At 37.6% G+C, this 16488-nt stretch overlaps 1 protein-coding gene across 4 annotated transcripts in view; it reads right to left on the reverse strand.

The window, feature by feature from the left end:
* The window catches only part of naaladl2 (N-acetylated alpha-linked acidic dipeptidase like 2), a 385596-nt gene that overhangs the window by 176121 nt on the left and 192987 nt on the right, over positions 1 to 16488 (reverse strand). For all 4 annotated transcript variants that reach the window (XM_028028168.1, XM_028028167.1, XM_028028166.1 and 1 more), the window contains one exon: positions 6016 to 6283. In XM_028028168.1, coding sequence (XP_027883969.1) covers positions 6016 to 6283 — 268 coding nt within the window. The remainder of the gene's footprint in view (positions 1 to 6015; positions 6284 to 16488) is intronic.

Here is a 16488-nt window from a genome sequence, read left to right on the forward strand (position 1 = left end):
GACCAAGTGAGTGCAAAATGTGTTGAAGATATTTTTCTCTCACATCCAACGAGACTTTGTGCCCCTCATCATTCTTCCTCTAGCTGTGATGACCTTACAGAGCTGATGGACGACTCGGAGAATTTTCTTCCCTGTTGTCTTTGCCTTAGTGTTGGCTGACAAGATACAAGTAACTCTCAAAATGTCTTTGATAACACATTGAGTTTCCACATTGAGTTTCATTATAACACTGTTTGTTTGTTGGAGGTTTGCACTGCTTCCAGAAGTGGGGGTGGAGCCGGCGTCATGTCAACTGGTTCTGTAAAAACTTTTATCTAACAGACTCTGGAGATAAGGCATGGTTAGGTCATTTGATCAACTAAAACATTTGAAATTGCATAGAAAGGTAATTGCCAGCTTTTCAAAACATAGTTGGATTTAGTTCTTTCTACAAACTTGATTTACCATTTCAAGCAAAGAAAAACGCCCATTGGTGAAAAGTTTGGAAAATATGTAGCACTAGGAATTTGATTTAAAGAAAAAGACAGAAGTAAGTAACATAAATGTGTCATGGAACAGCTGCATGTCTCTTATTGTGAGAATAAGAGAGATACATATGAATGAGCATCCTTTTGAAGGTGAACCTTTAACAGACATACTGACATCGCAGACGGTAGGTGTGATTAGTAAACGGTGAGATGGAACAGATCTCTTGTGTCCCAATGCAACACTGTTGACATTTATGTTTCTCTCCAGACTTCCATCCATCCATCCATTTTCTGTTCACCCTTGTCCCTAATGGGGTCGGGAGGGTTGCTGGTGCCTATCTCCAGCTACGTTCCGGGCGAGAGGCGGGGTACACCCCGGACAGGTCGCCAGTCTGTCGCAGGTCTCTCCAGACTTGTCTTCTGTTACTAAACTGTTGTCTCCACAAAAACTAGTTATTGTTGTGGAGAAGAAGATCTTCAAACTACGTCTAGCAGTGATCCGTATTTCAACACCACCAACGGCATCAGAAGGATCATATAGAGAAAACAGGTTTTCTGTCTACACAGTGAATCAGGTGGTGGCTGAAAAGGCTACCCCATTTTCTTCCTCTGATCCAGGCGGCAGGAGGCCAAGTATAGCTTCTCGTAAAGGGCAGCACTTCATACATTATATCTCGACATTTAATAGAGTTCTCAAAGTCCCAAATACATCTAATTTTCAGGCTGTTCCACTGAAGATGTCAGCAACTGCCCCAGGGTACCTCACCCAGAGTTTGGGGTGCAGTTCTGTTTTTTACCTCTGCTAAGGTTAATGAGGAGTAAAACAGTGTGACGTCTGCCTGTCCTCACCTGTATAACTGACTCACTTAACCTGGCAGCGCTACTGTCTTTGTGATTGGACATGCCCTGCCTTCCAAGCCTGTTATTGTGGCGCCATCTCAATCTGTGCATTCTTTTAGCCAGTAAAATATGTTTTCTACCTTCTCTTTCTAAAATGCTTGACAATATGGTTTATCAACACACTTTTACACATTAATAAATGCAGACATGCTTCCTTTCCTTTCTAACATTTAGACATGTGTCCCCATGGCTAGGGCTGTAGCAATACACTAATCTCCCGATACAAAACAATACCTGATATTCTGCTCACCATATGATTCAATACATTTTTAAGATCTTTTGAAAGATTTTAGAGGTACAGAGTGATTTTAGTGACATTTTGTGGCTGTTCAATAGACTTGGATTGAATTAATTGAACTGATGTAATACGGGGGTAATACATGTTTTTGTTATACATTTGTTATACAGTCGCTTTGTTTAAAATTAATTGTGTGGCTTTGTGCATTTGGTTATGCAGAAAAGGACCCTTTTTTGTCTTATTCACTTATATTTGATAATGTAATTTATCTATTTCATTATTTAATTAATTATGACTGGTTGTTTCATTACATGTCATTTTTCAATGTACATGTGCAACTTGGTAAAAAAATGTCACATGTGATAGCTGTCATTTAATTCATGTAGATTTAAGTAGGACTTAACGCATCGATACCCGCGGATGAAAAATCAATATTTTCTGAGGAAAAAAATATTGTTGTTGCGATAAATATTGTTGAATCGATTAAATTACAGTCTTACCCATGACACAAGGGGACACATGTATTGTTGGATTGTTGTTACAAAGTAATCCTGTAATGTTTTATAAACACAATATTATAGGATTGTAAACAACAACATAGGGGTGTAATTATAAATTCTAAGTCTAATGCTATTTAGAAAAAAATAACTCCTTCGAGCAACTGGATGTCTCATCCGTTTACTGTTCATGGATACGTATCAGTGCAGGGATAAAGAGAGGCTGGTGTCAATCTCCAGGGAGCGAGAGGCAGGGAGCACACCAGCAGTCCATCACAGGCCAACATGGACAAACAACCGTTTCATTCAATTAGATGTCATCAGTAACATGGATGTTATTTAAACTGTCTGGAGAGAAAATGCAAACTACATGTTAGACGAAACAGAATTTTGATAATGACCCTTTTTACAGGAGATACGTAGATATGGGCGTTTTACAACACATTCAAAAATTGCATATGGAGAAAAACTCATCATGCACTTTAGAGTGCAGGATGAGTCACTATTTTGTAGAACCCTTTCTACCAAGAGTGAAAGATTCACCAATTCTTTGCAAAGTAGGTCAGTTTTCAAGTTCTGTCACAGATTCTCAATCAAATTTAGGTTAAAACCTTGACTGGGACATAGAGTCAGATAAATATGCTTTGATTTAAACCATTCCATTTGGGGAGCACCAATAAACGGGCTAGCCAATAAATGGTCACAATCATTACATATGCAGTAGATTATAACATATGTTGCCAAAACACAGAGAAAGGAGAGAAGAAAAAGGGGTGAAGAGTGCAAACACACAAACGACAAGGGAGGCAATTTTCTAAGCTGTGTTGAATTAGTTAAAAGCTTTTCCCTACTGCCTTCCTTGAAAGGCTTAAAAGTGAGTATTTAAAAAGCATCCCTGAACTTTCTGACTCTGTGATGTTGAGACATTTAATGAAGCCCTTGTCTTTACTTCATCCTCAACTCTGTTATTTGCATACACATGGATTTGTTCAGAATTGCACTGGTCCCTATAGAATATAGATTGTAGAAAGTCTTTGCATATTACATCTGAATATATATTGTTAAACTTGGTTAAAATCTACCTGCTGCATTGCTTCCTTTAATTATAACAAAGGTATATATAAACTTTACAAATTTGGACAGATACATATGTGCAAATGTGCTTCATCCCCAGAGGACTACCCCTCCAAACATGGCCAACACCAGGAATCATTACTTTAGTATTCTTCACAACGACTCCAATCTATCAATCACCTATGCCATATTTAATTGTGAAAGCAACACATAGACCCTGCAAACTGCCACTTTATGCAAGGAAAGGAATGGAATGAAGCTAGGAAATAATCTGGTGATGGATGACTGTGACCCTCCTTTTTTTCGACTTCCACAAGAGGACAGCTGGATGGATCAAGCAAAGCAGAGAAAGGAGAACGGAGAGCGGGGGGAGTGAAGAGTGAGAGGAAAAACTTGGTATTCAGAGAATGGCTCCAACTTTTCATCTGCCCTCAGGCCGAGCGGGGGGGCTCAAGGGAATAACAAGCTTCTCCTTCAACCCCTTTCTCTGTTCCCGAGATACAGAGAAGTAAAATCCTCTAAAAATAGTGTGACGGCATTTCTTTGTATGTGTGTGTCTGGCGCCCAACGCAGGCAGACTACATGCATAATGACTTCCATTAACCTTCACACTTTGGAAGGATGGTGGAAAAGATTAACCACGCATCTATTATGACTCAAATGCCATCTTTTAAAAGATTTTTTTTTAATGGTTTCCATATTTTGGAGTTATCTGGAGCCACTGCACTTGTAAGCTCAGTTCCTATCTTTGTTAGTACAGTATGTGTAAACTGCTCAGTGGTTCAGACCAGATGCACCTACTTGTTTGTTTTTTTTAATTGAGTTTTAGTTTGCTGTAAGTGCAGTTTATGGCTCATTTCAGTCCAGTTAATACATAAGAGTACTTAAATTTGGAATTTGCTGCATTATCCTGGATGTAAAAATTTTGATTTTTTAAACATTTTCTACATACGATGAGATATCAGCGCTGTACAAATCAACTGAAAGGAAATTCTAAATGGTGCAAGGAAAGACAAAGGCACAGCAAAATAAATACAATATAGCTCACTCTTGTATCAGCTGTAGGTTTCCACATGATCCGTACCATCTTTTAGAAAACTTTTTTATAAAGAGGTTTTGGTATAATTTGACTTTGTTTCTCCCTTTATTAACCAAATTGTGAAAAACATAAATAAATAAAATTGTTCTTTTGTATGAAAATGTCCTGTAAGTACATCTGTTTACACCTAAACTGCAATTTATCTAGTTAGTTTACTTTTGTTTATTTCCCATCTGATGTTTTTTTTCCATGAGCTGAATGAGAGGTGAAGTTGAGTAAAAATGAATGAACTGACTTTCAAACTATTTAACCTGGTCAAAACGTTTACCAAACAGAATAGAAATGAAGCAAATGTCACTTCACCTCCCTCTGCTCTGGATGTCACAGACACAGGACCAGAGCCTGGGAACCAGCAGGAGGAGAGTTCACTTCAAATAGGTCAGCTTTGTTTTCTAATATTCAGACTATGTAAGCATATATGAATGTGTCTGTGTTTCAGGTCTTGTAACACAGTTACAGTTAGGTTAGATGAGCAGTTTTTATGCACCATGCGCACCGTGCTTGTATTCCTGTGGGTTAGGTGCAGTTATGGTTTTGGTACATTCCCTCCAACAATACCATGCACACACTTTGTCAGTTTCTCTTTCGTTGTCACTCTCAATGTCACTTTTGTCTCACTCTTTAGCTTGTGCTATTATCTTCATCAAGCAACAGTCCGGCCTCTCGAAACCCATTGGTAAAAAGCTGTGTATTAGCCACATCATAGTGCTTACAGAGTGCGAAAAACAACACCATCGTGTCTGCTTGTGTCTTCCAAGCAGACTTTAAGTGAGAACTAAGTGATATTTGGAACTGGACAGAAGTAAGCCTGGGTGAATCAAATTGTAAAATGGTAAATCACCTGTACTTATACAGTGCTTCATCAAATCCAGAGAAAGCTTCACTCAACATTCAGATATCCACACGCTGATGGTGGCAAGCTACTGGGACAATCTGACAGAGGTGAGGCTGCCATGCACCAGCGCCACCAGCAGGCAAGGCAGGTGAAATATCTTTCTCAAGGACATGACTATAGAGACAGAGCAACCCACAAACTCCTACTATCGGCCCAAAGGGAAAAAGAGTTCCAAGACAAAAACCATATTTCATAGGGCTGAAACTGACTATTAATTTGGTAATCAATTATTCTAACAATTAATCAGATAAAATATTTGCAAGTTTGCAGATTATTCATTTAACTACTTAAGCCTTTTTACACAATAAGACGCAAATAAGCAAAAAAATAAAAAAAAACAAAACAAAAAAAAACATTTTATTGATTAAAATGCAATAATAGCATTCCTACAGTGCTTATTTCTGGCAAAGGATGTATCTGCAAAAAATCTACAAACCTATTTGAATTAAGGGAATTGAGGACAGTGAAAAGGTGTTTAATAGGAGGTTGCTGTTTTTTTCTAAAACTGACACTTGAATAGTTCTGGGTTCACATATTTACAGACAAAGAATGGTTTTATGTTGAATGTAAAAGGTACACTTTTTTGTAGTTTGGGCTGAATTGGCCATTTTTAGAGTATGTGTACTCCAGTTAGCTATTAATCAATTACTAAATTACTTGTTGGTTATTTCAACAATCAATTAGCACAATTCATTTGCTTATTTATTTCAGACCAAATATGTTAGAGTAGAAACAAGCCTCATAAGTTTTTACAATTTGACGATAACAAAAGGGTTAAAGAGGCCATCCAGCCATACAGAACCCACTCATCTGTAGCAGGTCAAAACCAAAGAGACAGCTGGTACCTGAATGCTGCCTACTGCAGAGTAGGCTGCGTAGGAGAACTGCTGCTTCAGCAGGTCAGTGGGCCCCCGCTGGTCACACGGGGCCCCATGGGGAAGAAAACACTGGTGGCTGGATCTGTCGGTGATGGTGTTTGGAGTGGAGCCAGGCAAGCTGAGCAGAACCGTGTGATTGTACAGCTGGACATCAGTCAGGCCAAGTCCGACCCACTGCCTGTACAGGTACCTGGCCCTGGACTCCTCACTGTCACCTGCCAGACTGGAGAAAGACCTGGAACACAATATAAAGATCAGGAAAGCTAAAGAGTTTGGGATTATAAAATCTGTTTTGCTTATTTTTTTATTCATTTATTTTTAAATAAATAAATATATAGTCATTTTAGACCTAAAATATAGCATTGGAAAATGTATTTTGCTCATTAACCATATATAGTGAGTAAGTGAAATAAGTACCAAGCACATAAACTTCTAATGTTCCTATTAAGATAAAGTTCCCACCATCATTCAGAGTCCAAGTAACACACACACAAAGAAATTCAAAGTAATCTCCAACTTATGTTCTGTGTTATGAAGTGGAAATAACACAAGGAAAACATGAATAACATCATTTTCAAAACGGATTGAAAGCCAAGGGAACAAGCTAAGATTTGTCAATATTTAGAAAGGATTCCTGCTGCTGTTATGTGTAAATCATAACCAGTTGGTTTAATATTAACTGAATGACTAGAAAATGTTTTCTCTTTGTAACCAAAGTAACTGCAGAGTGATGTGATTTTTAAAGTAAAAAAAAATCTTTACAGTAAAGCTGTGCTGTTGTAAATAATGTGAAAAACGACGGCTGAAGCTGCTTTCTGAACCTCTGATTGATCCAGTAAGCTGCATGGAGTCACGATCAGAGAGACCGACATCTCACCATCAACCAGTGACAGAAAAACATTGTCTGATGGAGAAATCAACTGAAGAATATACAGACAATGAGCACTCAGAGAGCCTAATACCTGAACGTATTAGGCACAGTTTTACCAATATTTTCGTACATTACTAATTGTAAAAAGTTCACAATAAAATAGCAAAAAATATATATATTTTATCTTTTTTGTCACAAAAACATTACTTGCAAATGTTTCCTTTCACTATGCTACTCAGTCAAACTAGGAACAAAAATTAAAACCTGCTTGTAAGACTGATGGGCAGAATCCAATTCAGAATCCGTGTTGATAAGTGCAGAACATAAACTAATTGATCTTCAGTATTGCAGATAACGGTTCTATTCATCCCCAATCTGTTTTGCCAGGGGGCTAAACTGAATTAACTTCTCGTCTTTCTTTGCTTCTCAAACACACCGAAAATCCTCACAGGATTCTGGAGTCCCCATCATTCTCATTTTCCTAATTGCACAAAAGAAATGTCAATAAAGATTGATCCAAGTCTTATTTGATTCTCCTGGTTTGTTTGGTTCTTGATGTTTACCCTTCTTATTGTTTTGACTCGCAGAGAGCTGGACTCAAAAGTTCACCAATAAAAACGTGTACAGACTTGGCTGGCTGGCACTTCAACCACAAAAACCCAGCACTCCACCAGCGGTGATTTTTGAAGTAAAATAAACCTGAGGAAAACTGCAAGTCAAGAGAACTATAAGTATGAAAACAAAAGGAACAAGTACAACCTTATTTTTCAGGAAATTGCTTATTTTGCCTTACTGAAAGAATATCAATGTCAATATCAGTTATGCTTAGAGTTGAATTGACCCTCCACACTACTTCTTTGCAAATGGAAAATTAAAACTAACCAATCTGATTCCCAGCTAATCACATTGTTTTGGGTAGGTTCCAACATTTTCTGATGGAAGGCAGTCTGATATGGGTTACGGCTGCACCATACGAGAAAATCTTGCGATGACAATCTCAGGTGTTATATATGACAGTTTTCTTCTTCTATGTTTTAATCGGTTTATACTATTCTATTAGTATGAGCATTTTTGGAAATGTCAATTATATCTAGTGTGAGTTTTAACTGCTGTCAGACTCTATCCTACTGTCTAAACAGCAATAGCATGGAAATTACAACTTCAGAACTCAGAAGAGTTGAAATCTACTGCTATATTTATATCTGTTTATTTAAGGATCCCCATTAGTCTCTACTATAGTAGAAACTACTCTTCCTACGGTCCACATCACAAACATTACAATAAAACATTATAAAATACCTTATGAACAAAATTACAACACAAAATTTCAAATTAACCACCTCAACAATATCAACAATTTACAAACATTACAAGGGCATTAAGAAATACCCTAAAACACAAAAACAAAGATCAAAAGACCAAACATCAAAAATTTCAAAGATAAATTCAAAACAAATAGTAGCAATCTTTATTTTGAATATAAATTCACCCATTCTATCACTTCAATATTATTTTATTATCTATTATTGATTTTTTAAAGATACTTTGTAAATTTTGTATGATCAGCAATTATTGTAATTACGGAAGGAAACATGTTTCAGTAAGAAAATGCTTTATTCACTACTGACTGACTGTCAGGAAAGAAAAGTTTGAAGGAACTTTAGACAGTTCATGAGTTCCTGCAGTAGTTTATTAAGTACATATCAGGGAGTAGATTAAGCAGTTAGCTGAAACCACTGCAAGCACTCGGCATGACCAAAGTGAGTGATTCTTCCTCAGCGCAGACAGAACATTTGCATAGTGTTAAATAAACTAAAGTAATGGTATTTGGTCACTAATGTGAAATTTAACTGGGCAACTGAAGCTTAAGGCAGGGTATCTTTATTAATCATTGAAATGCAAAATCAAAACTCAACAGTGTGCTGTGAGAATAAACTTTATCTAAAGTATAAACTCTTTGTTCAATACATCGCCTGCAGACATTGTAGTCGTGTTTGTGTTACAGGCACCAGACCCAGGGGAAAGCTGGATGCTAGTCAGTAGCACACAACTACGGCGACCAACAAACAGACGAGGTGTTTGTTTTCCATAAAATACTTATTACAGCAAACTACATCTGCACTATCCTTGTTGAATACATTCATTAGAAAACCTACATCAAACACCATCAAGTGCTGGTAATGTTGTCAAAACACCTGAGCAACATTTAAAATGACTTCTAAACACTTCAGTGAATCTATGTACCAACTTCTGATACCTCCACTTATTCCACTTCCTTTTTAACACAAATTGCTGTTGAAATAAAAGTACATCTAAACAAACTTTCCTTTAGGGTGCCTAACTGTTATTGTCAGTGAGTGTACTTGGGTGGGAAATTGGCCCTTTCCAACACTTGACATCTATTCAGACACAAACTACAAGATGTTATGTTCCCCACAAGCCTCTATGAGAGGCCATTATCCCTCCTTCTAGTAAAAATGACTAACCCTAGGTATGTATGAACAGGTGAGGAGCGCTTTTCAATCTGCAAAGCAGATGTTTAAATGATGTGGATGATCAGTTTAAACAGGGATTGTGAGTTTAATGTGTGGGTAAGAGAGAAACGTGTACGATATCTCTATCAGACTCAGGAGCAGACGGCCCAAACGCACCGCTGGGCATTGTGTTGTTAGAAGGCTGCGACTCAAAGCTCTCCAGCAGTCACGGTGAGCCGGGCCGTGTGCAAATGTTTCCATTCATGTGTGCAACAGTGTTTCCCAAGACGTATGTGAGACCTTCAACCATAAGCCAAGTGGTTGGAAGGACTCCCTGTGTTTTGGGACACACGCCCAACACTGCTGACACTTCAAGTCTCAAAGGACTCTGCATGTGCACCAGTGTGTTTGTGTCCGTCAGACTGGCTCCTTCTGTAAGTAATCAACGTTGACTCTCTTTGATTAAAATGTATGCTGATGTTTTCTGTGGCTCCCACACCCTACCATTCCCTATTGTGTCCATACAACAAATATGTTAACATTTTTAAATAAATTAATTTTTGACCAATAACATACAAATATAATACAGTTAAGAGGCAAAACCTAAATACATATACTGTAAAAAATAAAAATAAATTAAAAATAAAAAGCTAATCCATAAGGCAGGGCCTTTTTTCACTGAAACCCCACTAAACCTTCCACGCTCAGCTGTGATCACCAATATTCTTCCTTATTGCTAAATGTCAATAATTAGAGAAAAAAATATTTGGATATTTTATTCTATAAATTTATAAATGTACATATATTTCATTTGTATTTGGTAAAATTGTAATTTTTAAGCTGAATGAGCTGATGAAACATTTAGGGTATCCAAAGTCCTATTTTTGTTGGTGTCCTCAAGCCACCCATGTGCTTCATGCTGTGGAGAAGAGCTCAGGTTTGGAAGATTCCACATTTGAACTGCACATGTAATGATTGTAATTATAGCCAAAGACTTCAATTTTAGTTTGATCAGTCTGCAGGACATCTCAGAGGTAAATTAAGCCATTTACCTCTGAGTGCATTTGCAAACTGTAATCTGGGTTTTTATGTTGCTTTTGGAATAATGGCTTCTTCTCCGCTTAGTGGTCTTTCAGCCCATGTTGGTACTCATTACATTGTGGATAATTATGCTATCTTACCAATTTTCTGACAATATCTCCCCTTGGCGTTTTACTTTGGTTCTGTGGCTGATGCACAAAATTTCTCAGAACATGCTTGTTTCCATGCTGGCTGTAGATGTCAATTCTGTTTCTATTTGCATATAGTTTGAACAGATGACAGCAATACCTTCGGGTATCTGGATTACCCAATGAGAAAACAGCCTCTGGGAGTCCACCATTCTTTTCTTCATGTCTTTGCCATTTCTTATGATTTTTCCAATGAAGGCATTCAAGGAATCAGTATGCTTTGGGTGTTGCCTCAATATGCATTTAGAGATGTCTAACCATGTCACTGAAACATCAACTTACTGAAAGCTCACAACAGCTTAGACTTTCCAAATGGTGTGAAAGCCATTCATCCATCCATCCATCCATCCATCCATCCATCCATCCATCCATCCATCCATCCATCCATCCATACATACATACATACATACATACATACATACATACATACATCCATATGTGATATTTATAGAGGAATGAATAACAGAAAAAAGGTGATTTTGTAAACTCAACTTCAATTTCTTTTCTCCTACGACAGGCTAAATAACTAAAATCATTGCTGTTCATTTTTGACTGTGTAACTTTACAGACATCATCCCATACAGTGACTGTAATATTGGGTTTTATCTCTCAAACCCTCAGCAGGATTAAGTGGTTAGAGCTTTCATGTTGATGTTAATTCCACCTCCTCATAATTGATAAGTAATGGAAGCTATGTATAAAAATGGCTTATGTAACAAATTCATTTCATCATGTTAAAATACACACATGCACATGCATAAAGTATTATGTCAGGTCAATTTGTATTAACCAGTAAAATGATAGAAACAGGATTTCTGATATTCAGGTTCCAATGCCCAGGTTGTCCCACATGTAGCTAAAATTTCAGGACAAATGCAAGATTTAGAATCCAGGAAATAACATTGAATCTGTCGCACAAGAACTAAAATATAACAATCTTGCGGATTCCTAAAGTCCGCAATCTTGCGGATTCCTAAAATGATAGAACCACTAGGGAAAATAGAGGATCCATTTATCAGAATTCTTAAACAGATGAATTAATTCATTTCTAACATTCATTTAAAATGTAACACCTTTACTATAATAAATTCCAGGTTTTATATTCCAGGTTAATTTCTTTTTTTCTAGCCTAGAACTAGCAAAGTCCAGGAACAATGTCGGTAGCTCGATAAAATTAAAGAATCACTGATAATGAACTTCAAAATAACATAACAGCGACATGGGGCAAAACTCAGATCGCTACACTGACACTTCCATTTCACCTTTGGGGAGTTCCAGGGCTTCCCCAGGCCATAAAAGATATATAATCCACATGCTAATCTGAAAAAAATGGCACTAAATCGGCAGCCTGATGGCATTTTAATCAGATCCCTACACTGCCAAGCCCAATTTAGTCAGTTGTTTACTTCTGAGAAAGTTACCTTAGCATCCAATCTTGTCTGCTTGAGGCACAGACTCAACTCTTGGCCAGAGTTGAGTCTGTTATGAAATTAACTTCAAGTTATTAAGTTAATTTCACAGAGAGAGAAAATCATCTGCCTTCACCGAGAGCAGGAAGGTACTGATGTGTGAATATTATTGTGTATACAATTTGCCAGACTGACAAGGCAGCTATCAAATGTTTGGACTCCTCAAACAACTCTCATACACGTGAGCAATTGAACTGAAGCACAACTACTTGATTGTTTGGGTTTTGTCATAAACTTTTAGATTTTTAATTGGATACAGTTGGGTTGCTTTTTTTCTCTGAAACCAACTTATAGTTTCCTTGGCTGTGTATTTGGAATAATGCCAGTAAATTCACACTTGTTTCATCTTCAGATTGTTGTCAATGTCCTGATAAATTTCTCCAAACGACCTTCATTCAGATCTTCGAGGTCTGCCTCGTAGATTTGAACTATATGATGTGAGACCCTTCACACCAAAATCCTACTATCAGCTGACATTCTTTCCTCCAATGTATGAAAGTATGTCCATGACAACTCATGCTGGAAATCACTGGATTTGAGCTGAAAATCCAGCCAATCAGATCAGTCAGAAGAGTTACCGCCCACAACTGACAAAGATGCCCAGTAAACAGAGAGCGATTATCTGGCAAAGGCATACTGATAGCGGGAGGGATGGTGTTGCGCTCTCTCAATCAATATACAGTATGTGCTCATTACCCCGTGTAAGGATATTAATAAACCGCAATTCAGGACAGGACAACAAATTCCTAATTTTATCTAAACCAAATAGGGTAACCACTTTAGATTGTGCTGGACCTTTCAGTTCAGAAAAGTTAGACACAACCATCGATTATTGTCTTTTGTTTGGGGCGGTTTGGTCTTCTTGACATTTTCCTGCAGCTAATTGAACATGGCTGCTGTGTACATTTATGCATTTATTCGGTTGAGGAAACAATACCAAAAGGCAATTGAAAAACTTCAAAATAAGGTTATTAAGATAATATGTGTTATTTCCATGCTGTGTAACCTTTCTTGTGCCTGAAGAGATGCTCTGATTGTTTTGAAGTGGTAATATGGATGCATTTGAAGTCTGCTTAGAGTCTTTACTCGATGCATGGGATGAATTGCCTCTGATGTCGCCCTCACAAGGGAAACTTATTGAAAAACGATTTGTTTAAACGTCAGCAGGCGGCACTCATGAAAGCTTATTTTGTAATGTTTCATATCTGGTGTTTTTGTCAGCTAAGCTTTAATTAATACTTTGCTCACAGTATGAATTGATGAAACGTCTTCTCAATAATTAAACAGTTGAAACCCGGATCCCTTAATCTTGAATCTGAATGTCTTTAAAATCCAGCATCTTTTGTAATAACACAGATGTAAAAATGACAATATTACTCCACTGTAACATCCGACAGTCTCCTTGTCACCACCAGACATATGAGCTCTTAAAAAATCGTCTCCTCATGCTCCTATTTTGCTTTGTGCAGCAATATTTTTATTGCATGTTTTACACTCATTATAATGATAACAGGCAAGAGCTAAGAGCATGGGTGCAGGCAGATAAATCACATTTACCCAATGCATATTGTAGAAATAATTGACTTGGTGAGTGTGCTAATGTGCATTCCCGGGCCAAGCAGACTTAGCATACGGGATGCTGTTGCCTCTGCTGGCAGCTGCGGAGGATAATATATTCCTGTAGGACACAATCATTTTAATAGCTCATCCATTTGTTCAAGAGACAATTGATTTTCTCTGTTTCAATGCACGTTAGTCACATTTGATTTCTCTCGTCCCATTTGCATTTGTCATATTTTCAGTGTGTGCAGCTTTGAGCTCAGGCTTTATGAAAGGAAATCCTTATTCAGGTGCCACGGTTGGTGTTTAGATGGAATCCAAGTGAAGACTGAGTGCCAATGAAGAAGATTTAAGACAACATTGGCATATCATTGCAGAGCAAGTCAGAGAGGAAAAATTCAGAAAGAACATCAGAGAGTTCATCAACTAACATCCCAACAGAAAACTTGGTGCAGTGCTGCTCATATCCTTCAATGATATTGTGTATCTTGTATACCTATTGTGTTTAAAGCTTTAAATAACACATATGATAATGTAGAACACACAATGTGATCTCCAATTAAAGTTGGAGTTGCATGAGCGTTTTAACTGAGGAATTACTAACAGAGTTCAAACTAGATGTTTTCATGCTATAAACATCATTGCATGCTAGGAGAAAGGAGATAACCTCCCCCCTCCTTACTGCCATTAAATTATACAAACCTCTCCAGCTTTAGGTCAGTCAGGATCACCAACATTATTTTAAAATTTTCTAATTTGAAAATATGAAAACATTCTTGGAAGATATTAATAGAAAAGTTAATCCTTTGGCGCAAATGAGTTTTCTAAGCAGACAGTAATCCAAATAATAGCAGAAAGTTAGCCACAAAGTTGCATAATGACAATAAAGTGAATCACAAAGAGCTGATCTCAGACCAGTACAAAATGTGCATTCAGTGCTGAGCAGGTGTGCAAACAAAGCAGTCTACAAATCTGACTCCATTAGATCAGTTCTGTCAGGGAGGAATGGGTCAAGATTCCAGCAAGCTATTGTGCAAAGATGGAGGAAGGACACCTGACTCATTTCACACAAATCATAAAGCTTAAAATCTAAACCTACCAAACATAAAGGGAAGGTATACATCTATGTGTCATAGTGGAGGAGGCTCCATCATGAGCTGGGAGCTTTTTCCTTCAATGGAGCTTCTGGTTGTCCACTGGCATCAACCATTAGACAACCAGTGGGCGATGCGGAGATGATGTAGCAAGTGTCCGTGTGGCGATCATAGAGTTTTTCAACAAGACTTGGTCAGGTTCCTTTGAACCTGACCAAGTTGAAAACATGTTGAGGCATCGGGTACCCCTTTCTCATCATTAAATGACGTTCAGTGTTCTCTCATTGAATGCTATAGCGCTCCGCAAGCATCGGAAACAAAGAGGATGAGTCTATTCAATCTTTTTAAAAGGTATAAAAAGTACAATTTCTACTTCTACTTCTTCAAGTAGAAAAATGTCCTTTGTTTTGAACTATTCTACATCCTTCTTTGAACGTAACTCCAATGATATCATTTGGGGATAGATGACGTCCAGTGCACATTATGGTGTTCTAACATTTTAGCATCAGAAATGCTGAATAAACTCCCAATCTTGAAATTACAGGACATTAGGGCAGTAGACGTGGATCCTAAGAATAGCAATCTCTATTCTTCCTCACACTTAATCATCAACCATGGCAGCTTATCACCTGGAGTGTTTTTCTCTGCTCTAACTGTGTGTGAGCGTGTGTGTGATCAGTCTTGAACAAGAAGACATTGTGGAAAGACTTGCTTTGCATACAAGAGTATCTAAAAGGCCTATCTGGATGTAAAATATCTTCACTTTTCTTTTCTACACCAGCTTTGCTAACTAGTATTGCTCACACACAAACCGTAAACCAGCAGGCGTCAACTCCAGTCCTCTGCAACTTTTAAATGCATCTCAGGTCATTAGCAGGACTCTGGGGAACGCGACTGCATACTGGGGAGGTAACTCAGCCATTTGATCCGGGCGTGTTGAACCAGGAAAGCATCTAAAAATTGCAGGACGCCGGCCCTCGAGAGCTGGAGTTCCAAACTCATGCCATAGGCTGTGCACTTGACTTATGAAGCCCCTGGACAACATAGAGATTAATCTTTGGAATCGTGGTGACAAGAGATCTTGAACACACAATTTTAGCCTAACAACCAACATGACCCTGGCTAGCAAAATCAAATATGTTGGGTCTGCTTAATTAATAAAGTTTAACCTCGCACTTTGACTTTTATGAAATGCATTAGCATAAAGTTATAAGATTCATTAAACAGAGAGATGACTGCAAGTAAAATCAGCCTAATGAAGTCAGATCTGAATCTACAGAAAGAATTTTTCAAAGTTCACAATTTGAATAAGAACAGAAAGAAAGAAAGAAATATTTCTGTGATGAAAGACAAATATGAGCTTGATGAATTCCAGGTTTTAATTAGAACGCTGAAAAAGAAAGAGATGCAGAGGAGTATTTTGTCTTAATTGATTGATGTGTTTTATTTCAGTGTTGGAAGGAAAAATATGGTACATTCATCTGAAAATAGAAATGTGCTGCTCACTGATTCAGATATGGTGAATGCCATAAAAGCCATCTTTGGCTTTTCCTTATGTCACATTATCACAAATATATTACTCATGTAGCAATACTAGTAAATTAAATAATAATACTTCACCTGGTTTTAGTCTTTGTGAGTTGAGGGAGGGTTATTTTGGTTTTCCCAGGCACATAGTGCCATCTTATAAGTAACTACATTACCCTTAGTTGTTATGAAAATGCTGCATGTACCAAATATGAC

This window comes from Xiphophorus couchianus, chromosome 9 (genome assembly GCF_001444195.1).
Source record: "Xiphophorus couchianus chromosome 9, X_couchianus-1.0, whole genome shotgun sequence".
Lineage (NCBI taxonomy): Eukaryota > Metazoa > Chordata > Actinopteri > Cyprinodontiformes > Poeciliidae > Xiphophorus > Xiphophorus couchianus.